This window comes from Anomaloglossus baeobatrachus, chromosome 2, assembly GCF_048569485.1.
Source record: "Anomaloglossus baeobatrachus isolate aAnoBae1 chromosome 2, aAnoBae1.hap1, whole genome shotgun sequence".
Classification (NCBI taxonomy): Eukaryota; Metazoa; Chordata; class Amphibia; order Anura; family Aromobatidae; genus Anomaloglossus; species Anomaloglossus baeobatrachus.
In genome coordinates, this window is record NC_134354.1 from 490,276,735 (window position 1) to 490,303,170 (window position 26,436).

The following is a 26,436-nucleotide window of genomic DNA, read 5'->3' on the forward strand; positions in this document are numbered from 1 at the left end:
TTTCACCATCACTGAATCATCTAAGTTTCCACCACCATTGCTGAATTATCTATAAGATTCCACCACCATCACTGAGTCATTTATTAGATTCCTCCACCATCGTTGAATCATCTATAAGATACCTCCATCACTGAATTATCTATAAGATTCCACCATCATTACTGAATCATCTATATGTGTTTCCACCACTATCACTGAATCATCTATAAGATTTCACCATCACTGAATCATCTAAGATTCCACCACCATTGCTGAATGATCTATAAGATTCCACCACCATCACTGAATCATCTATAAGATTTTGCCACCATCACTGAGTAATCTATAAGATTCCATCATCACCGAATCATCTAAAAGATTCCACCATCATCACTGAATCACCTATAAGATTTCACCACCATCACCAAATTATCTAAGATTTCACCACCATCACAGAATCATCTATAAAATTCCACAATCACCGAATCATCTGTAAGATTCCACCACCATCACTGAATCATCTATAAGATTTCACCACCATCACTGAATCATCTATAATATTCTACCACCATCACTGAGTCATCTACAGTATAAGATTTTACCAGCATCACTGAGTCATCTATAAGATATGGGTTAAATCACATTCCTTTTCTGCCCCCCCATCCCTGGGGAGGGGGTATAAAATCAAGACTGATCACAACTCCGACCAGGTCCAGGAAGGTGACTCAGACATCCTCACCATTAGGGGTATCTGAGAATAGGGTTAGCACAGAGCACTCTAGTCTGAGGGTCAGCTTAGGGGCCCCGGTTTCCCGCTATCCCCATAGTCCCACATGACAATACAGTATTAGGAATAAATATGCCCCATAACTCACCAATTTCTGCCTCTATGATATTATTGATTGGAGCATAAAAATTGGGCTCTATCATTTTTGTTTTTTCTGTTAATTCAAAAGTTAAATAAGAAAATTAGATCACTTAGATTAATGAAGCATTTAAGTTGACATTATATGAAAGAGAAAAAAGGGGTGTCAGGATAGATTGTATTGTACTGGAAAAAATGACTTTATGTATACAATAGATATTAGATATGATTGAATCAATTTGATGTAAATCAATATTAAGTTAGATTTTATGAAATTTGCAGTTCTCTGGTCATTTGAACAATTTGGAATTGTATTCTCGCAAATTGCCCAAAAAATCCTACTGCAATTTTGACCATTGCAAAAACTTGTATCAACCACAGAAGACTAACATACTCATTTGTGACTACTTGAACTTCCTCATATTACCTTGCCATAATCATATCACATGGCACAGCACAGCTGGAGTCATGGTCCTTAGGCTGAAGTCATTCAGAATCACACAGGAGACAGAAGCAGGCCCCCATTTTATATCCTTCAGTTCCCATTACAGCATTAGGGTAAGTTCACACAGTGCGTTTTTTGCGGCGTTTTTGGCCTCAAAACTGCATGACTTTGCTTCCCCAGCAAAGTCTATGAGTTTTCATTTTTGCTGCCCGCACACAACTTTTTTTTTAAGCTGCGTTTTTGAGCTTAAAAAAAAAATGGACATGTCAATTCTTTCCTGCATTTTTCTGCGTTTTCCCCCCATGCAGTGCATTGGAAAAACGCAGAAAAACACAGAGATCAAAAACGCAGCAAAACGCAGCCAAAACGCACCAAATCATGGTAAAAAAACACGCGTTTTTTGCCGCGTTTTTTGCCACGGGTGCGTTTTTGTGCGTTTTTAGCGGCCAAAAACGCACAAAAACGCAGCGTCAAAAAAACGGAGCGTGTGCACATAGCCTTACAGAGTATTGTGCTACACAGAAATGGGGGAAGATAATCATGACTTTTCCTTTATTGTTCGCTAATTAAATTGTCCTCTTAAGCTGGGTTTACACACTGCAACATCGCAAACAACATCGCTGTAACGTCACCGGTTTTGTGACGTTACAGCGACCTCCCCAGCGACATTGCAGTGTGTGAAACCTATCAGCGACCTGGCCCCTGCTGTGAAGTTGTGATCACTACAAATCGTTCAGGACCATTCCTAGGTCCTTTGTTTCCCGCTGTGCAGAATGCATCGCTAGAAAGTTTCAGTGTGTAAAGGGGACTTTACAGCGACTCCGCGGCTCTGTCTGTGTAGCGTCCTGATTAGCGGTCACCGGTTCACCGGTGACCGCTAATCCCCCGAGTGACTGAAGTGTCCCCCCCTCTCTCATACTCACCGATCCCCGATCACCGGCGCTGCACGGCGTTCACTCTGCTCCAGCGGCTTTTCCTTTTTTGAAAAAGCCGGCCGCTCATTAAACAATCTCGTATTCCCTGCTTTTCCCCGCCCACCGGTGCCTGTGATTGGTTGCAGTGAGACACGCCCACACGCTGAGTGACAGCTGTGTCACTGCACCCAATCACAGCAGCCGGTGGGCGTGTCTATACTGTGCAGTAAAATAAATAAATAAATAATTAAAAAATCCGGCGTGAGGTCCCCCCCCCATTTTAATACCAGCCAGATAAAGCCATACGGCTAAAGGCTGGTATTCTCAGGATGGGGAGCTCCACATTATGGGGAGCCCCCCAGCCTAACAATATCAGCCAGCAGCCGCCCAGAATTGCCGCATACATTAGATGCGACAGTTCTGGGACTGTACCCGGCTCTTCCCGATTTGCCCTGGTGCGTTGGCAAATCGGGGTAATAAGGAGTTATTGGCAGCCCATAGCTGCCAATAAGTCCTAGATTAATCATGTCAGGTGTCTCCCCGAGATACCTTCCATGATTAATCTGTAAATTACAGTTAAAAAACACACACCCGAAAAATCCTTTATTAGAAATAAAAAACACAAACAAATTCCCTCATTACCAATTTATTACCCACAACAAAGCCCTCCTTGTCCGGCGTAATCCACGGTCCTCCAGCGTCGCATCCAGCTCTGCTGCATGCAGGTGACAGGAGCAGCAGAAGACACAGCCGCTCCGGTCACCTCCACGCAGCTAATGAAGAGAGCCGTGTGATCGGCTGAGCTGTCACTGAGGTTACCTGGATCCAGCGGTGGATGCAGCGGTGGCCGCGGGTAACCTCAGTGACAGCTCAGCTGATCGCGCTACTCACCGCCGCTCCGGTCAGCTCCACGCAGCAAATGAGGTGAGTAGCGCGATCAGCTCCCCTGCCCTGCTCCCCGGCTCACCTGCCACGCTCCTCGGCTCCCCTGCCTCGCTCCCCGGTTCTTCGGTCCGGTCTCCGCCGCTCCCCGCTCTCCAGCCTCCATTGCCTGCGCTTCCCAGGCGTCCTGGTCCCCGCTCCCGGCGCCCGTCGGCTTCTCAGCCCCAGCCCGGCTCTGCTGCTTCCTCCTCACAGCTTCCTGCTCTGGCTTCTGGCACCCGGGCCGCGCGCATGCGCATTAGGGCGCGCGCGCGGTCATTGACCCTTTCTTAAAGGGCCAGCGTCCACTGACAGGAAATGATGCACACAGGTACAGGGTATAAAGGGGTTTAGTGTCCAAGTGGGCGGGGCCTGTTCTTCGTGTTTCCCAAGCTAGGAGTCAGGTCTCCTTGTGTTCCTGTGAGATACTCACCTCTCTCTCTTCTAGAGCCGATCCTGCCTTGCCATCCGGTCCTGCCGAATCCCGCACCCCGAACGCTGCCTATCTGCCATCCTGACAGTCCGTACCATCTCTGATCCCTGTGGTGACCCGTCATCTCGCTCCAACGGTTCCGGACTCCGCCTGACATCATCTCGGCTTCCGAACCTGAGCTCCGTCACCCGGACTACCATCAGTGACTCCGTGGTCCCAGGGACTTCTCCATTATACTCTTGTGCACGGACTCTCCTGCTACCTGTAGTGCTCCAGCTACCGGACCCCTTACCATCATCAAGGAGTTCGGCCCAGTGGATCCACCTCCTGGGTCTGCCCGTCCACCTGGCCCTAACAGCAGGCCACTGGGTAATGGATTAATGCACCTACTTCCCACCCAATATCTCAGATATAGCACCTCAACCATACAAAACTACAGCAGCTGGGACACAGGCTGAAGATGCTCTTCTCAGGTGCCGCTAAAGATAGCGATGTCATTCAGGTAGGCCTGGGAATAGCCCTGACATCCCTCTAGTAACTAGTCCACCATTCTTTGGAAGGGTGTTCTTCATCCCAAATAGTATGCTGGTAAACTGATACTGATAAAAAAAACTTGCATTGAACTCACACCAATATTATTCAATGAGACAGTGTTGATCTGCAATTTTTTTCTTCGGTTGTTTTCAGCCTGAAGAAAAAAATCACAGCATGCTGTGTATAGTGCATAAAATGGCTAAGACCCGCCAATGCATGTCTATGGATGGGAGAAAAAAAACGGACTGCATCCGGACCATCCATATGTGGTCTGTTTTGTATGGATACATTGCCATTGTGTAGCATAGAACACTGTAAATGGTCCTGTAAAATGATTGTAGTATAATGGCTGCTGAGAAAAAAATGCATAGCACTCGCATGACATATAGAATACCAAATGGATTTCACTAGCCCCACCTTTCTGGATGAGAAGCTGAGCGATTTTATATACACAGGTGTGTGCAAACCCTTAAGGATTAATAGTTAGTTCTTTTTAAATATGAAAGAAAATTCCTTAAAACCCGACATTTACTGTAACTACAGCTGTCTATCTCAAAAAATGTGCATGGAGACAATGTTCTATTTCACGCCTGCTTTACTTTTCAGAATTTACAGAGAGGCCTGTAATTGACATCATAGGTATTCCACGACTATGAGAGACAAAATGAGAAAACAAATCCAGAAAATCACTGTGTCTGATTTGGCAAGATTTTTTTTCAAAATTATGGTGGAAAATAAGTAGTTATTTAAAAACATGCGAGATTTCTGGCTCTCACAGACCTGTAACTTCTTCTTTAAGAGGCTCCTCTGTCCTCCACTCATTACCTGTAGTAATGTAACCTGTATGAACTTGTTATCAGTATAAAAGACACCTGTCCACACCTCAAACATTCACACTCCAAACTCAACTATGGTGAAGACCAAAGAGCTGTCGAAGGACACCAGAAACAAAATTGTAGCCCTGCACCAGGCCGGAAAGACTGAATCTGCAATAGGCAAGCAGCTTATGATAATGAAATCAACTGTGGGAGCAATAATAAGAAAATTGAAGACATACAAGACTATTGATCATCTGCCTCAATCTGGGTCTCCACACAAGATCTCCCCCCGTGGGGTCAACATGATCACAAGAACGGTAGCAAAAATCCCAAAACAACATGGGGGGAACTAGTGAATAACCTGCATAGAGCTGGGACCATCATAACAAAGACTATCATCAGTTACACACTACCAGATCCTGCAGTGCCAGACGTGTTTCCCTGCTTAAGCCAGTACATTTCTGGGCCCGTCTGAAGTTTGCTAGAGAGAATTTGGATTATCCAGAAGAGTATTGGGAGAATGTCATCTGGTCTGGAGAAACCAAAGTAGAACTGTTTGGTAGAAACACAACTCGTTGTGTTTGGAGGAGACAGAAAGTTGAGTTGCATCCAAAGAACACCATACCTACTGTGAAGCATGGAGGTGGCAACATCATGCTTTGGGACTGTTTCTCTGAAAATGGACCAGGATGACTGATCTGTGTACTTGAAAGAATGAATGGGGCCATGTATCGAGAGATTTTGAGTGCAAACCTCCTTCCATCAGCAAGGGCATTGAAGATGAAATGTGGCTGGGTCTTTCAGCATGATAATGATCCCAAGCACAGCACCAGGGCAACGAAGCAGTGGCTTTTGTAAGAAGCATATGAAGGTCCTTGAGTGGTCTAGCCAGTCTTAACCCCATAGAAAACCTTTGGAGGGAGTTAAAAGTCCATGTTGCCCAGTGACAGGCCCAAAACATCACTGCTCTAGAGGATATATGCATGGAGGAATGGGCCAACATACCACCAACAGTATGTGGCAACCTTATGAAGACTTACAGAAAATGTTTGACCTATGTTATTGCCAACGAAGGATATATAACAAAATATTCACATGAACTTTTGTTATTGATCAAATACTTATTTTACACTATAATTTGCAAATTAAATCTTGCCAAATCAGACAAGGTGATTTTCTGGATTTGTTTTCTCATTTTGTCCCTCATAGTTGTGGTCTATCTATGATGTCAATTACAGGCCTCTCATCTTTTTAAGTGGGAGAACTTGCTCATTTGGTGGCTGACTAAATACTTTTTTCCCCACTGTATATTAGTGGGATGAAAACAGAGAGTTGTATGGATTATACAGCACATCACTCATATGATGTAACCAATGAACGCAACACCATCAGTTTGAGTCAGTCTTTTGCTAACAATGGTCTGCAAAATCACAATTGAGTTAGGCATTATTTCTGGATAATATTTTAATTTTATAAAACATTAAATATCTGTCAGTGCACTGTGTCATTAAATGGACTGGTGTTTACTAGTTTCTATGGTGAGGTCACTTTAACATTACAAAAGTTGTGTTTTTGTTAAAGAGATTGAAAGAGGTTGATTGCAGTCCTAGGAGACCTTAGAATGTATAAACATCTTTTCCGAGAAATTGCAATTTTTGGCAAATGAATTCACAGCTAAACAAATTTTGGGGAAAAAATTGTCCAACCTGGTCAATCAGAATTTCATCCGTTTTGATCATCTTGAATGTAAATGATTTATTCACAGTATATATAAAATATCACTTGAAAGTTTTGGATTTGCCTTGTCAGTTTTGAAAAGCAAAAAACCTCAAATTCACTTAAAAATATCTTTATTAGTATATATTAAAAGTTTACAGACACCCAGTGGTTATGAACACACAAGGACCAATGAATGGGGAGGAGCTTAATGTATGGGATCCCTATAGTGCCCTATGGGACCTGGCTCCTACCTGCCAACGGAGGGTGTGACACCGTAAATGTTTTGGGCGCCCCCGTTCCACGTCGGCTTACCCTCACTAAGCCCTAATAAGTGGGGAATTAAAAATAATAATTACACTCCAAATGGCCAGATGGTGATATTAAATTATGCAAAATATAAATTAAATTAATCTCGATGTAAATTACAAAGTTAATATCTTCCAATAAGGAAAGTTTAACACGAAAACAAGGGATCATGTGCTGAGCCCCAGAAAGTAGTAAACCAATTTAGGACAAACAATACAGCCCATGAAAAAAGTCATTCAGACAGATATAATAGAGGACATAAATGAGGAAAACACTGTTTTTATATTCCGTCATTCAATATCCCCTCCCTTGACATAATAATTATCACGGCCATTGCTCATGGATAAACTTCATCCAAAGGATTTTGCCAAAAAGACAGTGCACAAACTGATTCATATGATATGCAAGCATGTAATGCAGTGCCTACAGGCAATCATAAAGATATTTGTGGAGCAGAGGTAAACAAGGTGTTAATAACACCCAGGGAAACCAATATAAGTTAATTACTTCCCTTAAAGAAGATGCTCTGCAATGTGGCATTGCATCAAGGGAGGGGATATTGAATGAATAAATTAATTTAATTTATATTTTGCATAATTTAATATCACCATCTGGCCATTTGGAGTATAATTATTATTTTTAATTCACCACTTATTAGGGCTTAGTGTGGGTAAGCCGACGTGGAACGGGGGAGCCCAAAACATTTACGGTGTCACACCCTCCGTTGGCAGATAGGAGCCAGGTCCCATTGGGCGCTATAGGGATCCCATACATTAAGCCCCTCCCCATTCATTGGTCCTTGTGTGTTCATAACCACTGGGTGTCTGTAAACTTTTAATATATACTAATAAAGATATTTTTAAGTGAATTTGAGATTTTTTGCTTTTGAAATACTATATTCAATTCTGTCATACTGTACACGTTTTTTTTCCTTGTCAGTTTTGACCTGACACCAGAAGATATGTTATGTCAGAATATAAAATGAGGGGGTAAAATTCTTCCAACTTAATATGAATGGGTGATACAATTTATAGGAAATGTTTGGCTGAAATTATTCCTGTTAATGGAGGGGTAAAGGTTATAGTGTGTAAAGGTACCGTCACACTGAGCGACGCTCCAGCGATCCCACCAGCAACCTGACCTGGCAGGGATCGCTGGAGCGTCGCTACACGGGTTGCTGCTGAGTTGTCACACAGGCAGATCTCACCAGCAACCAGTGACCAGCCCCCAGCCAGCAGCGACGCGTGGAAGTGATGCTGCGCTTGGTAACTAAGGTAAATATCGGGTAACCAACCAGATATTTACCTTGGTTACCAGTGCACACCGCTTAGCACTGACTCTCTGCACTCCTAGCCAGAGTACACATCCGGTTAATTACCTGATGTGTACTCCGACTATGTATGCAGGGAGCAGGGAGCCAGCACTGACAGCGTGAGAGCGGCGGACGCTGGTAACGAAGGTAAATATTGGGTAACCAAGGTAAGGGCTTCTTGGTTACCCGATATTTACATTGGTTACCAGCGTCCGCAGAAGCCGGCTCCCTGCTCACTGCGCATTCAGTTCATTGCTCTGTCGCTGTCACACACAGCGATGTGTGCTTCACAGCGGGAGAGTAACAACTAAAAAATGGTCCAGGACATTCAGCAACAACCAGCGACCTCACAGCAGGGGCTGGGTTGTTGCTGGATGTCACACACAGCAACAATGCTAGCAAGTTGTGCCTCAGCAGCGATGTTGCTAGCGATGTCGCTTAGTGTGACGGTACCGACTAGGGTCATACACTGAAAGGCTACATTGCTACTATAGATACCGGAAGTTCATTGTGACCCACAAGTTACCATGAGGGTTGCAGAAATTAACTATCATTAGTTGTGATTTTACTGCAACATTGCAATTTTATGTTACTACAAGTTGCCCTATTCTAAACAGCAGTTCATTATTCCACATGTAGTATGTTAATATATAGTAAGTATTTAACAATGGAGCATAAAACAGGAGGATCAATATATTCCCTGTTATGTGCAGAAAGAAGAAAAAGGCAATAAATGAGAAAATGAAATATAGTTAGTGCATGCTTACCTATAATCTCTAGTGTTCTGGTCCGAGATACATTGTATACCTTCCCATTATGCTCATAGTTAAATGCACATGTGTAGTTTCCAGCATCCAATGACGTACCATCACTGACAGTAATTAAATTTTCAATAGTTTTATATTTTCCTTTAATGGGTTTACAATCCTGTGTTAAATCATTATTAAAAGAGTAGTCTTAATATTCATGTGAAGGAGCAGTCTCAACATACACAAAGCGTCTATTCATCAAAGCTGTTATACTGGATACTTGCTCTAAATTTATGCAACTTTTGTCATTCTCATGATATTTTTGCCCAGCTCCATTAAAATGAATGGAGCTGGAGTGGGACAGAGGCATGGGGACCACGTCGCATCAAATTGATGATGAGTGGCGGAGTTTGCTACACCATAGAAATTACTATATACTAAATATCTGATCAAAATCAGAACAGATAATTAATTAGTAGTAAGTAATTCCAAACATAACATAAAATTAATTTTATTGAATATAATATTTTTTACACAAAATATAAAATAAGCAGGTGTTCCTCTGTGGTTTCGCCCACCTGACCACTAAACTAACATTAATTTCAAGTTTGACATGATATTCTATACAGTGTAAACATTCCCACTATACAAATAGTGTATAGTGACTATAGTCAGAGACTTCACCCAAGTGTATAGCTGAGGTCGGTCAGCTTTGCCCCCGGGTAACCACCACTGACTACAGGACCTTCAATGACATCATAGCCATGTGACCAGTCTGTAACCCATGAGGTAATACAACATTCACACCAGACTGGTCACATGGCTATGACATCATGGAAGGTCCTGTAGTCAGCGGTGGTTACCTGGGGGCACAGCAATGATTGGACCCGGAAGCAGAAGCGGCCGGGAGACAGAGTCTGCAGGACGCGTCGCGGGACCTGTAAGTATAATGACAATGTTTATTATTAACTATATTCTTTATTTTACAGCCCCCCCAGCCCCATCACATAACTGTAAAGTCCAAGTTCAGGATTTTTTCGTACGTTTGTGTTATCTACGACCCCGAACACAAACTTTACAAAATGTTCGGGTGAGGCTCCCGATCCCGAACATCGGGGGGTCCGCCCATCACTAACCATGATTATTGGGCATACTTATGGCATCTTCGAAAACTAACGCATTTAATGCAAATTAAAAATGCTAGCCAGTTCCCTACCTTGTACCAAATGATGTCAGTTTTTTTGTCATACAGATCAATATAGGGACAAACTACTTCGTAAGATGGAGCTGTAACTTGTAGTAATCCATAAAGTACCAGACTAGGACACACTTTGGGGTATACTTTGAAAGTAATCTCAGTAGACCAGTTGTATTGTCTAAGAAAAAAATAACAGAGACATGTCTAGTATATTTAGTATAAAATAATGTATAATAATAATAAACCATGTAAATCCCTCCAAACTAGAAATGGGACCCTGAAAACACTATAGGCTAAAAGCACTAGAAAAGAGCTAGGAAAGAGGAAAGAGACAGACAGGTAAGGAGACAGACAGACAGGGAAATAGTCGGGGCAAGATACAGACAGACAAAGAGACAGACAGAGGCAGACAGGGAAAGAGACAGACAGAGATACAGGGAAAGAGACAGACAAGGAAAGAGACAGACAGGGAAAGAGATAGACAGGAAAAGAGACAGAAAGGGAAAGAGACAGATGGAAAGAGACAGACAGACAAAGAGACTGACATGGAAAGAGACAGACTGACAGGGAAAGAGACAAGTAGAGAGGGAAAGAGACAGGTAGACAAGGAAACAGACAGGCAGACGGGGAAACAGACAGGCAGACAGGGAAAGAGACAGACTGATGGAAAGAGAAAGATACAAAGAGACAGACAAATACAGATAGACACAGACAAAGAGACAGACAGGGAAAGAGACAGACAGGAAAAGATACAGACATACATAGACAGACAGGGAAAGATACAGACAGACAGGTGCAGATAGACACAGACATACACAGACAGGGAAATAGACAGACAGACAGAGACAGACAGATGAAGAGAGGGGAAGAGACAGACAGGGAAATGAACAGACAGGGAAAGGGACAGACAGATAGACAGAGAGAGACAGACAGAGAGAGACAGACAAAAAGACAGGTAGAGACAGACAGAGACGGGGAAAGAGGCAGACAGGGAAAGAGACAGACAGGGAAAGAGATAGAGAGACAGACAGGGACAGAAACACACAGGGAAAGAGACAGACAGAGAGACATATAGAGAGAGACATAGAGAGACAGAGAGGGATACAGACAGAGACTGGGAGAGAGGGATAGTCGGAGAGAGACAGAGAGACAGTTACTATTCTGGGCAACGCCAGGTACTACAGCTAGTCCATTATAAGGGTAAAAAAGTATATTCACCATTAGCCACAGTCAGATGATTTTTTGGCCTATACTATATTATTCATGGTGTAATAAGTTGAATCATGGGAACACATTTAAGACCAAGGCTATCCAATCATATGTGAGTACAGATAAATCCCTTAATTTATGAAGCACAATATTAGTAAATATGTAAATATGGATACACAAAATAGATAAAGAAAACATGCAGCTCTGCGATTGTAAGACTCAATAAATGAAAGAAAAATAATGCCTAAAATTCATACCATTTGATGATTTTGAGCTCAGATTCAATATCCATAAGACCTCCCAAAGTAATAGCTGTTGTCACACTTCCCGGTCCCCGGCGCCACCTGCCACTCACTGCACCGGACCCTGGTCCCTCTGCCCGCAGCTGCTCCTCTCACTCCCCCTCCTCTGCATCCTCCATGCCTCCCGCCCGCTGGCTCCGGCGTCTTCCTGCGATCCAGGACACGCTGTCTGACTCCCTTGCATCTCCTTCACAGCGTCCTGTACTGGCCTCTGGCACCCGAGCCTCGTGCATGCGCATTAGGGCGCGCGCTCACTCACCTTGTCTTAAAGGGCCAGCGTCCCGGGAACAGGATATGACAAGATACAGGTACAGGGTATATAAGACTTCCCTTTTCTGGTGGGCGGAGCCTGATCCCAAAGCTAGGTGCTCAGGTCCCCTTGTGCTTTGTCTCTCCGTTAACACTGTCTCGTCCACAGAGTCCGTCCACTGGTCCTGACTACTGGTTCTCCAGGAAGTGTCCCGGTGACCGTCTGCTGAGCTTCCCGCCATCTTCTGTTAGCCTATACCCGTCACCGATCCCCGACTCTACCTGGTACATCCACCTGCACGGCTCATTGGACTTGGACCCCGTCTGCTGTTCCTACCCGGCAGCTGAACCCGGTTCCAGCCATCCGTCCTGCCCACGGTGCCTTTGGACTCAGAGACATTCCCTGCAAATCCCTGAAGGACTCGTACCCCTAGTGTTCCGGCTACCGTGCATCTAGGCCCTCTGGTCGGGTGATCAGACCGTCCCTGTATAGGGGTTAGCTCCGGGTTGCCTCACTGGGGGAGTCCGATGCACGGCCCAGTGAATTCACCACCAGGACGTTACATCTGTCTTTGCCAATCACCACCTCTAACAATTGGGCCATCTAATGGATACGCCAATTGTGGGGCGGCTACGGGTTGCTATTTTTAGGCTTGGGAGGGCTCAACAACCATGGACCTTACCAGCCTGAGAATACCAGCTCCCAGCTGTCTGTCTATCAAAAATTGGCAGGGGCCAACATGTTTTTTTTTAATTATTCAAAAAACATTGTGGGGCAGCCTCAATTTTTGATGACCAGCCAAGATAAAGCCACAGTCACTGTATAGGGGTTAGCTCCGGGTTGCCTCACTGGGGAGTCCGGTGCACGGCCCAGTGAATGCACCACCAGGACATTACAGGTTGATCAGGCCATGTATTCCGCCAGTGCACTAGCTTCCCAGTTGGCTGGATTACAGCAAGAACTGGTACGACAACGCGAGACCCAATCTCGCATTCTGGCCTTCATGTCATCAGTGGACACCCGTCTGAATAACCTTCAAGCTACAGCCACCTCCCTGTCGGATCAGAACACGGCAGCGGCTTCCGTAGTGGCTTCATCTTCACCCTCAAAACTCCGTCTGGCGTCTCCGCCCCGGTATGCCGGAGATCCCAAGACCTGTAGAGGTTTCTTAAATCAATGCTCATTGCATTTCAAGTTGCTTCCACATCTCTTCGCATCTGATCAAGCAAAGGTGGCCTTTCTGATGTCTCCCTTATGGGAGAAAGAAGATCCTGTGACTACCGACATCAGGGTATTCCTTGAGGCCTTCTGTAACACCTTTGACGAACCGGGACGCGCACCTCGGCCACTTCTTCACTCCTCCGGCTACGCCAAGGAACCCTGACGGTGGGTCAGTACGCAATCCAGTTCCATACGCTTGCCTCTGAGCTAGGATGGAACAATGAGGCATTAACAGCAGCCTTCTGGGAGGGCCTCTCCGTCCACATCAAGGACGAGTTAGCCGGTCGTGATGTTCCTCCTACTCTGGATGTTCTGGTCTCTCTAGCAACTCGGATTTATCTCCATTTTCAGGAACGGTGTAAGTAGGTATCTCGGGAGAGAAGACCGACACGCAACACCTCCACTACGCAGAGGTCCACCGTCCCTCAGTCAGTGCTACCCGGCACCTCTACTCCCGAACCCATGCAAATAGACCGTCTAGGACAAGCCGCACAACGCCGAGCAGAGCGGCTCACCAAGGGTCTGTGCTTCTACTGTGGAAGCAGTGCACACCTGCTTCGTTCCTGTCCCGAGAAGACGGGAAACTACAAAGCCTAGGGTTAGTAGGAGAGGCCACCCTAGGTACCGGAACCCTCTTGGACGCTGTGACGCTGACTGTCCAAGTGATGACGGAGGAGACCCGGTTCACTGCAGAAGCATACTTTGACTCAGGGGCAGCGAGCAATTTCATCCATCAGGCTACGGTGGACAAATACCGGGTACTCGTGGTTCCGCTGTCTAAACCCCTTGTCATCGCCTCCATGGATGGGAAACCCCTCTCTGAACCAGTGTTATTCATTACCAAGCCCGTGGAACTCCGTATTGGTGCTCTACATTCTGAAAGGATTGCTCTTTATGTCCTCCCGAAACTGGCTCACCCGCTCTTGCTGGGTCTACCCTGGTTACGAGTACATGAACCTGTTGTCAGTTGGCGCTCTGGAGACATTACCCATTGGGGACCGGCTTGTCACGAGAACTGTCTGCAGTCTGTACGGCCCGTCCATCAGCCTCTGGCACCGGAGTCTCTACCAGGACTACCTTCTGCATATTGGTCTTTTGTGGACGTGTTCGACAAGAAAGAGGCAGAGGTATTACCGCCACATCGGCCCTACGACTGTGCCATCGACTTGCTGCCAGGTACTACCCCGCCTCGTGGACGGATCTATCCCTTGTTCCCTGCCGAGACCCAGGCCATGACTGACTACATAGCAGATAACCTGGCAAGGGGGTTCATCAGGAGATCGTCGTCTCCTGCGGGAGCAGGGTTTTTCTTCGTTAAGAAGAAAGAAGGTGACTTACGCCCTTGCATCGACTACCGGGGCTTGAACCAGATCACCGTGAAAAACAAATATCCTCTACCTCTGATCCCGGAGCTGTTCGATCGGCTCAGAGAGGCCCATATCTTCACCAAGCTAGACCTTCGCGGAGCCTATAACCTGGTCCGTATTTGTTCGGAAGACGACTGGAAGACGTATTCAACACTCGTGACTAGGCACTACGAATACTGTGTGATGCCCTTCGGTCTCTGCAACGCCCCGGCTGTCTTCCAGGAACTGGTGAACGACGTCTTCAGGGATCTTCTCTACGTCTGTGTGGTTGTATATTTGGATGATATCCTGGTCTATTCCCCGGACTTGCCGACCCACAGAAAAGACGTACGACTCGTGTTGCAAAGGCTTAGGGAGAACCGTCTGTACGCTAAGTACAAAAAATGCGTGTTTGAACGACGTCCCTTCCCTTCCTGGGCTATGTGATCTCCGACACAGGCCTGCAGATGGATCCTGGGAAGGTGTCTTCTATCCTCAAGTGGCCTCCTCCCTCCGGACTGAAAACCATCCAACGCTTCTTAGGCTTTGCCAATTATTATCGTCAGTTTATCCCTCACTTTTTTGCTCTGATGGCACCTCTCTCCGCCTTGTCAACCCAAAAGTCTGGTCGCCTGAGGCCGACGCCGCTTTTGGTTCCCTGAAACGGGCGTTTGCCTCCTCTCCCATTCTCCACAGACCGGAGTTGAACCAACAATGCACCTTGGAGGTGGACGCCTCCTCCTCAGGAGCCGGGGCCGTGCTCATGCAGAAGTCATCTACCGGGAAGCTGGTCACCTGCGTCTTCTTCTCCAAAATCTTCTCGGCACCCGAACGCAACTATACCATTGGCAATCGAGAGCTCCTGGCGGTCAAGCTGGCTTTGGAGGAATGGTGTTACCTGTTGGAGGGTGCGGTATACCCGGTTATCATTTACACCGACCATAAAAACCTGGAGTATCTGCGATCTGCTCGTAGGCTGAACCCACGACAAGCCCGTTGGTCCTTGTTCTTTACCCGGTTTGACTTTCAACTACATTTCCGGCTCACGGACAAAAACATGCAGGCTGATGCCTTGTCCCGGTCCCTCGACCCGGTGGAGCAAGAAGAAGAGACAAACCAGTCCATCATTTGTCCTAGTAAGGTCATCCCGGTGGCTCCCGTCACCCTGGCACAGATACCCCCTGGGAAAACCTTCGTCACAGAGGCCGACAGACTCAAGGTTCTTCAGTGGGGGCATTCTTCGAAAGTGGACGGACACGCCGGTCAGAAGAAAACCTGGAGCGCTATTGTCCGCCACTATTGGTGGCCGTCTCTCAGTAAGGATGTCGTCTCCTTCGTCTCTGCTTGTCCATCCTGTGCTCGGAACAAGACGCCCAAACACCTGCCCTATGGCCATCTCCTGCCTCTACCGATCCCCTCCGTTCCATGGCAACATATAGCCATGGATTTTATCACGGACTTACCATTGTCCTCTGGAAATACCGTCATTTGGGTCTTAGTGGACCGATTCTCAAAGATGGCCCATTTCGTCCCCATGGCCGGCCTACCCTCTGCACAGGAACTCGCCGATGCCTTCATACAACATATCTTCCGGCTGCACGGCTTTCCCTTGCATATTGTGTCCGACAGGGGGACTCAGTTCACCTCGCACTTCTGGAGGGCGCTCTGCAAACATCTGGGAGTGTCTCTGGACTTTTCCTCGGCCTACCATCCCCAGTCTAATGACCAAGTGGAACGTGTCAACCAGGTCCTGACTTCCTTCCTTCGACACTACGTCAACGTCCATCATGACAACTGGTCCACGCTACTCCCTTGGGCTGAGTTCTCCCATAACCATCACGTCAGTGAATCCTCCTCCAGCTCTCACTTCTATGTTGTCTACGGTCTTCAGCCTTCCGTTCCGTTACCGGTATCCTCGACTTAGGTTCCTGCTGCAGATGCCCTGTCCAGGGACTTCTCTACTATATGGAGTTTTGTCAAAACCTCCCTTGAACGTGCTTCCGCCCAGATGAAGAAACATGCGGACAAGAGACGCCTTGACCCTCCTCGCTTCTCTCCTAGGGATTTGGTGTGGCTTGCCTCCAAATACGTCAGGTTGAAGATTCCATCTTACAAGCTGGGTCCGCGGTACATCGGTCCTTTCAAGGTCATCAAACAGATCAATGAGGTCTCATACAAACTGCAGCTCCCGGCCACGATGCGGATCCCAAACTCCTTCCACGTCTCCTTGCTCAAGCCAGTCGTCCTTGGTTCCTTCTCCTCTGATGCCGGTACTCCTCCTCTTCCTATTGCTGACAATAATGTATATGCGGTAAGAGATATAGTGGCCATGAAGACTGTGCGGGGTAAGCAATTGTTCCTTGTTGATTGGGAGGGCTACGGTCCCGAAGACCGGTCCTGGGAACCCCAGGAGAATGTTGGCACTCCTCTGATACGCGACTTCTTGTCCCGGTTGCGGGGAGGGGGGCGTGAGGGAGGGGGTACTGTCATGCTTCCCAGTCCCCGTCACCGCCTGCCATTCACCGCTCCGGCCCCTGGTCCCTCTGCCCGTGGCTGCTCCTCTCACTCCCCCTCCTCTGCGTCCTCCATGCCTCCCGCCCGCCCGCTTCGGCGTCCTCCTGCGATCCAGGACACGCTGTCTGGCTCCCCTGCATCTCCTTCACAGGGTCCTGTACTGGCCTCCGGCCCTCGAGCCTCGCTCATGCGCATTAGGGTGCGCGCGCGCGCTCACTCACCTTGTCTTAAAGGGCCAGCGTCCCAGGAACAGGATATGACAAGATACAGGTACAGGGTATATAAGACTTCCCTTTTCTGATGGGCAGTGCCTGATCAACGTGTTCCCAAAGCTAGGTTCTCAGGTCCCCTTGTGCTTTGTCACTCCATTAACACTGTCTTGTCCACAGAGTCCGTCCACTGGTCCTGACTACTGGTTCTCCAGGAAGTGTCCCAGTGACCGTCTGCTGAGCTTCCCGCCATCTTCCGTAAGCCTATACCCGTCACCGATCCTCGACTCTACCTGGTACATCTGCCTGCATGGCTCATTGGACCCGGAACCCGTCTGCTGTTCCTACCCGGCACCTGAACCCGGTTCCAGCCATCCGTCCTGCCCACGGTGCCTTTTGAATCAGAGACATTCCCTGCAAATCCTTGAAGGACTCGTAACCCTAGTGTTCTGGCTACCGTGCATCTAGGCCCTCTGGTGGGGTGATCGGACAGTCCCTGTATAGGGGTTAGCTCCGGGTTGCCTCACTGGGGGAGTCCGGTGCACGGCCCAATGAATCCACCACCAGGACGTTACATCTGTCTTTGCCAATCACCACCTCTAACAATTGGGCCATCTAATGGATACGCCAATTGTGGGGCGGCTACGGGTTGCTATTTTTAGGCTTGGGAGGGCTCAATAACCATGGACCTTACCAGCCTGAGAATACCAGCTCCCAGCTGTCTGTCTATCAAAAATTGGCAGGGGCCAACATGTTTTTTTTTAATTATTCAAAAAACATTGTGGGGCAGCCTCAATTTTTGATGACCAGCCAAGATAAAGCCACAAGCAGGGTTGGAGCCCAAAGCTGTCTACTTTAACTGCGCTGGTCTTCACAAATAGGCGGGGGACCTCACGTCAAAGTGGTGTAATACTATGACAGCATTGTTCAAGGAAGCAACCTATGATTTAGAGATGCATCCAAGCATTTTCCCCATACTGTTCCACTTCAATTTCAGCACTTTTCCATCCATTTCAGCATTTTTAGATCGCTGCCAGACATCAAAATTATTCGAGTTCTCCATTGACATTGACATGACAAATATACAAAATAATTGAGACAAGTAATTCGTACCCCAATATTTCACTTTGTCCATCACTAGTAGCCAGTAAAAATTAATATTGCGATTTTAAAGACTACAAATCAGAAAAATTGGGAGGAATGACTATGAAATTCAGTGGCTCCTTGTGTTTCATGTGTTTCATCTGACATTAGAAAATGATATATAAAATGTTAGAAGGCTGAATTATTTATATACTCAATGCTATAACATGAAAAACAACATATTCTGCTTAATTGGGATTGTTCTGTCGGTCCTCAGAAGCTCCAAATACAATCTATGTAACTGCTTATAACATTTTAATTAAAATAACAGAAATACAAAGAATACTTACATTAACATGCAGAAATATACCCCAGTGTCATTAAAAGATGTTGGAAGAAACCATAGATTATTTCCAGAACTATATACCCGGTCATTTCTATCTGAAGAAATTAGCTTGAAGTTATTTGTTTTCCGATACCACGTGGCATTGTCCTTTATTGACCTATCATTCGTGCACTCTAAAACATGTGCATCACCTTCATTTGCATTTTGTACTTCACTAGAAGAAGCTGTAAAAGGAAAATACAAAGTTTATTACAGGCAATAAGCCGAATATATTCCCTACAGTAAAGGACTTGAAATTGTTATCCTTTGTCCCATTCAAGCAAATATGAGTTTCAGGCGTGTCCCCTATGCAATACTAATGTTTTTTTATATTTTCTAAATTGATCAGTAATGTGATCAGAGCCAGGATGTCTCCTCCACAGTACATAGCTAACAAGGGAAAGGTGAGTTGGATGGAAGAGTGGAAGCTGTGGGCCCATCGTACTGTGCATAGGGGAGCTGTGGGGGATATCATACTGTGCATAGGGAAGCTGTCGGGTCATCATACTGTGCATAGGGAAGCTGTGGGGACATCATACTGTGCATATAGGAGCTATGGGGACATCATACTGTGTATAGGGGAGCTGTGGGGACATCATACTGTGCATAGCGAAGCTGTAGGGATATCATACTGTAAATAGGGAAGCTGCAGGGACATCAAAATTTGTATGGGGGAGACTTGCATTGTCTCAGGGGACATTACTACTGACAATGGGGAACTCAAGGGACATTATTGTCGCGGGCGGAGGGGGGGACGCTGCGCTCTCCCACTGCTCGGGTCCGGCTGCCGCTGCTGCTGCGGCCGCTGCTGCTCGGTGGCTCGAGCGATGGGCCGGATCCCGGGGACTCGAGCGGCGCTCCTCGCCCATGAGTGAAAAGGGGGTTTGGTTTTGGGGATTTATTGTCCGTGATGCCACCCACGGTTGTGGTGATTTTTGGTAACACCACCGCTGCTCTGTATGGGGATCCCGGGAGCGGTGACAGGGAGCAGCAGAGTTGTTAGTTCTCCCCTCCATGGGTAGGGGTTGGTTGTCCCGGGGCCCAGTGATGGGGTGGAGGATGAGGGATGACAGGCCAGGTGCGGGGCCTGGTGAGGTGCAGGGTCGCAGGGGGCAGCGCTGTGCCTCACGGCCCGGTGGTACTCACTCAGCCTGAGACGGTGACACAGTTCTCGGTAAAACACACGGCTGGAAAGACGGTTCCCACGGACGGCTGCTGTTGCTTTTCCCCGGTAGTTAACGGTGACTGTCTCTTTCCCTGCACCTTGTGTAATGTTGGTAGCGATGGGCTCCCACCGGTAACCCGCTCCCCGACTTGGATATGGGCCGGAGGAGCCCCTCTTTGCCCGCAGGCGCTGGCCCTGAGAAACTGGTGCCTTGGCGGTGGCGGTGTCTCTCTCATACGGTTGGACTGTTGCCTTCAATCGGGACTTAGTTGTTTGGAAACTCGGAGGTCCCCTTCACTGACGGATTTGGCAAATTTACGGCGACTCCTAGCCTTGCCGGGATCCGAAAGGACCCTGCCAATGGTGCTGGCTTCTCCTTGTGTACCGGTCCGGTACCGCCGGGTCACCACCCGTCCACGGTCGTCACGGCACCTCCGATAGGCCACTCCTGCAGACGGTCATCGCCGTCTGCTAACCTTGCTGTCTCTGTCCGGGGCACACACCCGGACTCACTTCAGTCTGCTCTCTTGCCACTTCACTACTGCTTACTTTCCCTCCTAACTCTAACTGCCTGTGTTTTCCTTCCTGCAGGACTGTGAACTCCTTGGTGGGTGGAGACCAACCGCCTGGCTCCACCCCCTGGTGTGGACATCAGCCCGTGGGGAAGGCAACAAGGATTTCTGGTCTAGCTTAGATGTGCCTAACCGGGGTGTAGGGTGTGGTGATGTCATTACCTGTGACCCCTGGCTTGCCCAGGGCGTCACATTATTATTGTACATTGAGGAGACTAGGCGACATTGTTACTATGCATGGGGACTGAGGGTGCATTTTTACTGAATGTGAGGGGACTCAGTCAACATTATTACTGTATGCGAATCAACTCAAAGTACATTATTATTGTATGTGGGAGGACTCGAAAAGACATTGTTACTCTACATGGGGGACTTATCGGGCATTATTACTGTATGTGTGGGTACTCTGGGGACATTATTACTGTATATGAATGCAACTCAGGGGTAGGGACAAACTGGAGCTAACATTCTGACACAATATTGAAAGTACAAAGGCCCATGCTGGTTGCAACCTATTCTATAGATTGCGGTATCTTACTTAAATTAGCATACCTGCAGGAAATGAAGATTTATTACTACCTATATTTAAAATAATGCCTCTATTTAAGATTTAGTATTAATAATATTGCAATATAACAGACTATATATAACATTACAGATCTGCGTGTAATGTAGTGTGATTGTTTTAATATACTCACCTGTCCCCACCTTCTTCAGGATCCAGTGCTGTACTCCTCATATTCCACCACTACACAAACCATATAGCATTATTGCCAACATTTCACCACTCACAATGTCCTAAGGACACAGTGAATGACAGCTCAGTAGTCCTATTGAATCAGGGGTGTGCTGGGCTGTTAGTATTGTTAGCGACAGTTTAGCTGCCCAATCAGAGGCAGGAGAATGCTGGTCTGTCAGTATTGTGAATGAAAACTCAGATGCCCAATCTGGCCAGGTCTGCTGAGTTTCCCCTGGGTGTCACCCTTTCAGGATAATTGTCTGGCTATTTACCTGGCTGACAATGGTCAGACCATTCAAAAGTAAATCCACTGCACACTAATAAGATTTATATTCAATGCTTCAAAAGTTTATTATTATTATTATTATTATTATTATTATTATTATTATTACTATTAGTATGGTCAGACCATTGTCAGTCATAGCTTTGCTCTGTGAGGTGTCTGCCTCATGTTTTGCTGTTCTAATCCTTTGTTGTCTTGACCTTGGACTCAGCCTTTTTACTTCCTATTTACCTAGCCCCTCGTAACCCAAACATACTGTTTGGACCTAACCATGGATTGTGACAGGTTTTCATGTTTGCCTTATGCTTTTGCCTTTGACATACTGTCCTGGTTTCTCACCCCAGACTTCTTGACACCACTATTTCAGGACTTGCCGTGAGAGCTGATGATAGCCAGCTTCACAACTATGACTAGCAATAATGCTCCTCTGTGTCCTGTGCAGTAATGTTACCCTCCTTTTGTACCCCACACATTAACATTTACCCCTACACAGTAGTGATGTTCCCTCTGTACTTCCTCATAGGAATAACGCTCCCCTATGTCTCCTTATAGTTCTGTAGAGGTATCCCCCCTACAATATGTTTGAAGGTACTGCGACTTAAAGAGACTGTGCTCCCCTGTTGTTCGGCATGTTATGAACTGCCTGGTGCTCCCCCTCTAGAACTGTTAACTTGGACTAACCCACCTCTAAAAGTGTGGGAAAGAGAGATAGAGCGGGAGAAGAGTTTAGGTGGGAACTGGAGCAGTTAGGTAGCCGGAGAGAGGGATACAGGAGTGTTGTTCTGTGTTCTGTCCGAGAACGGTGGTTTGGGAAAAGTCACAGTGCCTGCTGCAAGAAATATTGCAAGCTGGACCATGAGAGAACCCTGATAACTGATGAGCAAGCACCAGACCGAAATGTTCCTGAAGACATCGAATCCGAGGAAGAAGCGGAGTTCCCCCCTGCCCTGCAAGGAAAAGTGCACACCGATGAGGTTCACAGCACCGAACTCCTGGGAGTGGACCTGTTCCGTCTCAACAGGACCATGAGTTTGTACTATTGTGTGCACTTTGTAAGGCATAGCGTAGGCCTCTGTAGCTATGGTGCAATAGCCGTATGGCTTGAGTAGCGATGGCCAGCTAGATCGCTACTGCAGTGTGGTTACTAATCAAATGCACTGCAAATTTAGTTGGTGTAATAGCTGGGGTCACATACATATTGGCTAGGTGTTTCTGTGTGCTAAATCTTAAAGGGAACCTGTCATGTTGTCTTTTATATTAAACCACCCCAATGTGTTTTAAATGATGTAATTTGCATCACTAAAATAGTTTTAAAATAAAAATAATTCCATTATTATTTTTTTAACTGAATCATGCCTCCTGCATTGTAATTGATTACACCACAGGCCCTTGAACATCACCCCTCTGCTGAGCTCCACCCTTTATGGTCACATGATTGTGACATCAGCACAGGTCCTGCACAACCACTTCTCTTCTGCTGAGCTCCAGAGCTGAGCACTGGAGAAGTGATGTTAAATGACCTCTAGTGTAATCAATTACAATGCTGGGGGGGGGGGGTGGGGGGGTTCGCTAAGTTTAAAAAAGAATCATGCCTGAACTTGAGTGACAGTGAATGATCCCAGCAAAAGCTCCACCCCATGACTGAAACCTAAGGTATCTACTGCATTCACCTAAGCATATTAAGTCTTTTTTGAAGATAAATACATTGAATTTGTTTTAAACCATGTTAGGGATGCACATTGCATCATTTAAGACATATTGGGTGCGGTGTATTATAAAAAGTTACATGACAGATTTCCTTTGACTGTTGCCAGTATATCTTCCCCCATTCCCTTGCAAAATGTTTAATTCCTGTCTCTTAATAAATCTACACTTGGTTCTGCAACCTTGACTTGAGTACTGTATTTGAATCCTGCACAGTGGCTTATCCTAAGTCACCACTACTGTTCGACAACACCACGTAGTAAAAATTGTCCTCCTGTGCCTCTTTTAATAATAATCCTCCCTGACCCTTATAATAGTGACCCAAACCTACATATAAGAATTCAAACACCCCTGTGCATTCTGATAATAATGATAATAATACAACCTGTACTCTCCCTATAATGATTCCCCAGTGTGCCTTCTTATAATAATCAATCCACCTACTGTACCGCCTGATAATAATGCCCCTCAGAGGGGCACAAAAAATGGTCCCATACAGAATGATTTTCCCACTTTTCCCCACACTTTTCCCTACACACCACGATGGCACCACAAACCCCACAAAGCCCACAAAGTAAGATGGTCCTCTGCCCCCTCACAATGTGATGATCACCCCAGCCTCCCACACTGTATGATGGTCATATCAATCTTCCAAACAGTATGTGGGTCACACAAGCCCCTCACTCAGTATGTTGGATACTCAAGCCCCTCACACAGTATGATGGTCACAATAGCCCCTGCATATATTATGATGGTCACCCCAGCCCCCCACACAACATCATGGTCGCCACAGTCTCCCCAGAAAACACACACAGTATGATGGTCACCCCAACCCGCCTCACAGTATGTTAGTCACACCAGCACCCCATAGATTATGATTGGCACCACAGCCCCAAACACATTAAGATTGCCACCTGCTCTGACCCCCACACTGATGATCCCTTCACAGCATGATGGCCTCCACAGCTCCCAAAAAAGGATGATGTTTCCCACACAGTCCCCACTCGGTATAATGGTTATCCCACAACCTGCCGCAAAGTATGATGGTGACCATACACAGTATGATGGCCACCCCCAGCCCTCCATATAGTATGATTGTCCCCCCCAGTCCCAATACAGTATGATGGTCCCTCCACACATTGATAGTCACCACTGTACTGCCCCCACACAGTATGATGGTCCCTCCACAGCATGATGGCCCATCACACAGTATGATGGTCTTCACAACCCCAAAGACAGTATGATGGTCTTCCCACAGTATGATGGTCCCCCGAAATTGCCCCACACAGAATGATGGTCCCCACACAGCTCCAATACAGTATGATGGCTCACCCAAAGTCACCCAGAGTATCATGGTCCCCCACATAGTATAGCGAGCTTTACACGCTGCGATCTCGCTAGCGAGATCGCAAGCGATCGTACCCACCCCCGTCGGTTGTGCGACATGGGCAAATCGCTGCCCGTGCCGCACAACCTCGCTTACCCCCGTCACACATACTTACCTGCCCTGCGACGTTGCTCTGGCCGGCGAACCGCCTCCTTTCTAAGGGGGTGGTTCGTGCAGCGTCACAACGACGTCACACGGCAGGCGTCCAATAGAAGCGGAAGGGCGGAGATGAGCGAGACGTAACATCCTGCCCACCTCCTTCCTTCCTCATTGCCGGTGGAGGCAGATAAGGAGATGTTCATCGCTCCTGCGGTGTCACACACAGCGATGTGTGCTGCCGCAGGAACGACGACCAACATCGCTAATAAGCAGAAAACGATTTTTTGTTTCAGGATGACCTCTCCGTGGCAAACGATTTTGATCACTTTTGCGATCGTTTAAGGTCGCTCATAAGTGTCACACACTGCGATATCGTTAATGACACCGGATGTGCGTCACAAACACCGTGACCCCGACGATAATTCATTAATGATATCGTAGCGTGTAAAGCCTGCTTATGATGGTCCCAATACAGTATGTTTGTGCCATCACAGCCTTATAGGATGATGCTTCAGAGCACATGTGGCTCCCCTGACCTGGTCAGGCACCAATGAGTACTGCACCAATGCTGGGTCAGTACTTTCAGGTAATCCAAAGGCTGAAATAGGGTGTGTACACAGTCACACAGACACATAGCAACCAGGTCTCACACACCATTGAGGGGACCCCTGGGCAGATCCAGGAGGGGGCGTGCCTCCACATCCAATCAAGGGGTGCGGTAGATAGGCTGGAAGCTAAGGTGGCAGTGGCAGAAGGAAAAGGAGGGAGAGTTAGCCAGTCTGAATTGAGGAAGCTCAGTATGTAGTCGCAGGAGAGGGACATGCGCGGACACGCTAGTCAGACCCTGTCCGTGTAGTAACCGTTGGCGGGGGAGAACGGTTGCCAGAAAGTCAGTCAGAAAGACGCTGAGGAAGTCAGTTGCTCAGAAAGACACTGAAGAAGTCAGATGGTCGAGTACAGAGACTCCTGGGAACTAGGCACGCAGGGGAAACAGGTTCCCGAAGTAGGCTCAAGTTTAATTACCTACTAAACCTGCCGGTGTGGGGACCACAAGCCCCACAACCCCCAACCAACTAGAGTCTGAGCATCCGCAGCAACGAGGGGGCCCATAAGGAGGATCGAGACTGAAGCTATCCACCTTGGTCCACACTGCCAGCAAACGGGCCAAAAAGGGAAGAAAAGGCAGTAGTGACTTCCCTGGATGAACCCCACGGTACTTCAAGACAGGGGTTATCCGAAACAAACAGTACTAGGAAGGCGAGTTAACGGTTACCCTTAGACCAGTCTGCAGGATACCTGATTTCACCTGGTTTATCTCAGCATCGCCCGGGTTACCTCACAAAAACACCTGAACGTGAGTAAACAAGTTAAAAGACATTTTGGAGTCAGACTGAGTTATTCTGCGACCTGTTGTTCTACATACATCCCCGAGCCCCTGGGGCCCGCCTCACTCACGGGAGGCCACAACATCTGACTGCAGACTCCATCAGCCTCAGACGCTCGTTAAACCTGCAGTGGCGGTCACCCATAACCCTGACCGCAAACCGTGAGTGGCGTCACAACTCCCATATAAATAAACCTGTCATACCTGTTGCCAGAAGTACCAAAAGTGGAGACCCTGTGGCGTCCCCAAAGGTGGAGTGAAGTCCCTGGGGCGACTGCTGCAGACGGGCGACACACACACATTTAATATTATGATCCCCACAGCTCCACTACAGTATGATGGGGCTCCACAGCACACCATCTAGTATGTTGGTCTCCCTCACAGCTCCCAA

General features: G+C 47.1%; 1 protein-coding gene across 1 annotated transcript in view; it reads right to left on the minus strand.

The window, feature by feature from the left end:
* The window catches only part of LOC142290307 (interleukin-1 receptor-like 1), an 82,190-nt gene that overhangs the window by 19,828 nt on the left and 35,926 nt on the right, over positions 1-26,436 (minus strand). Inside the window, exons 3-6 of the mRNA XM_075334266.1 lie at positions 18,678-18,897; positions 10,212-10,371; positions 9,014-9,173; positions 855-920 (exon numbers count right to left, since the gene is read on the minus strand). Coding sequence (XP_075190381.1) covers positions 855-920; positions 9,014-9,173; positions 10,212-10,371; positions 18,678-18,897 — 606 coding nt within the window. The remainder of the gene's footprint in view (positions 1-854; positions 921-9,013; positions 9,174-10,211; positions 10,372-18,677; positions 18,898-26,436) is intronic.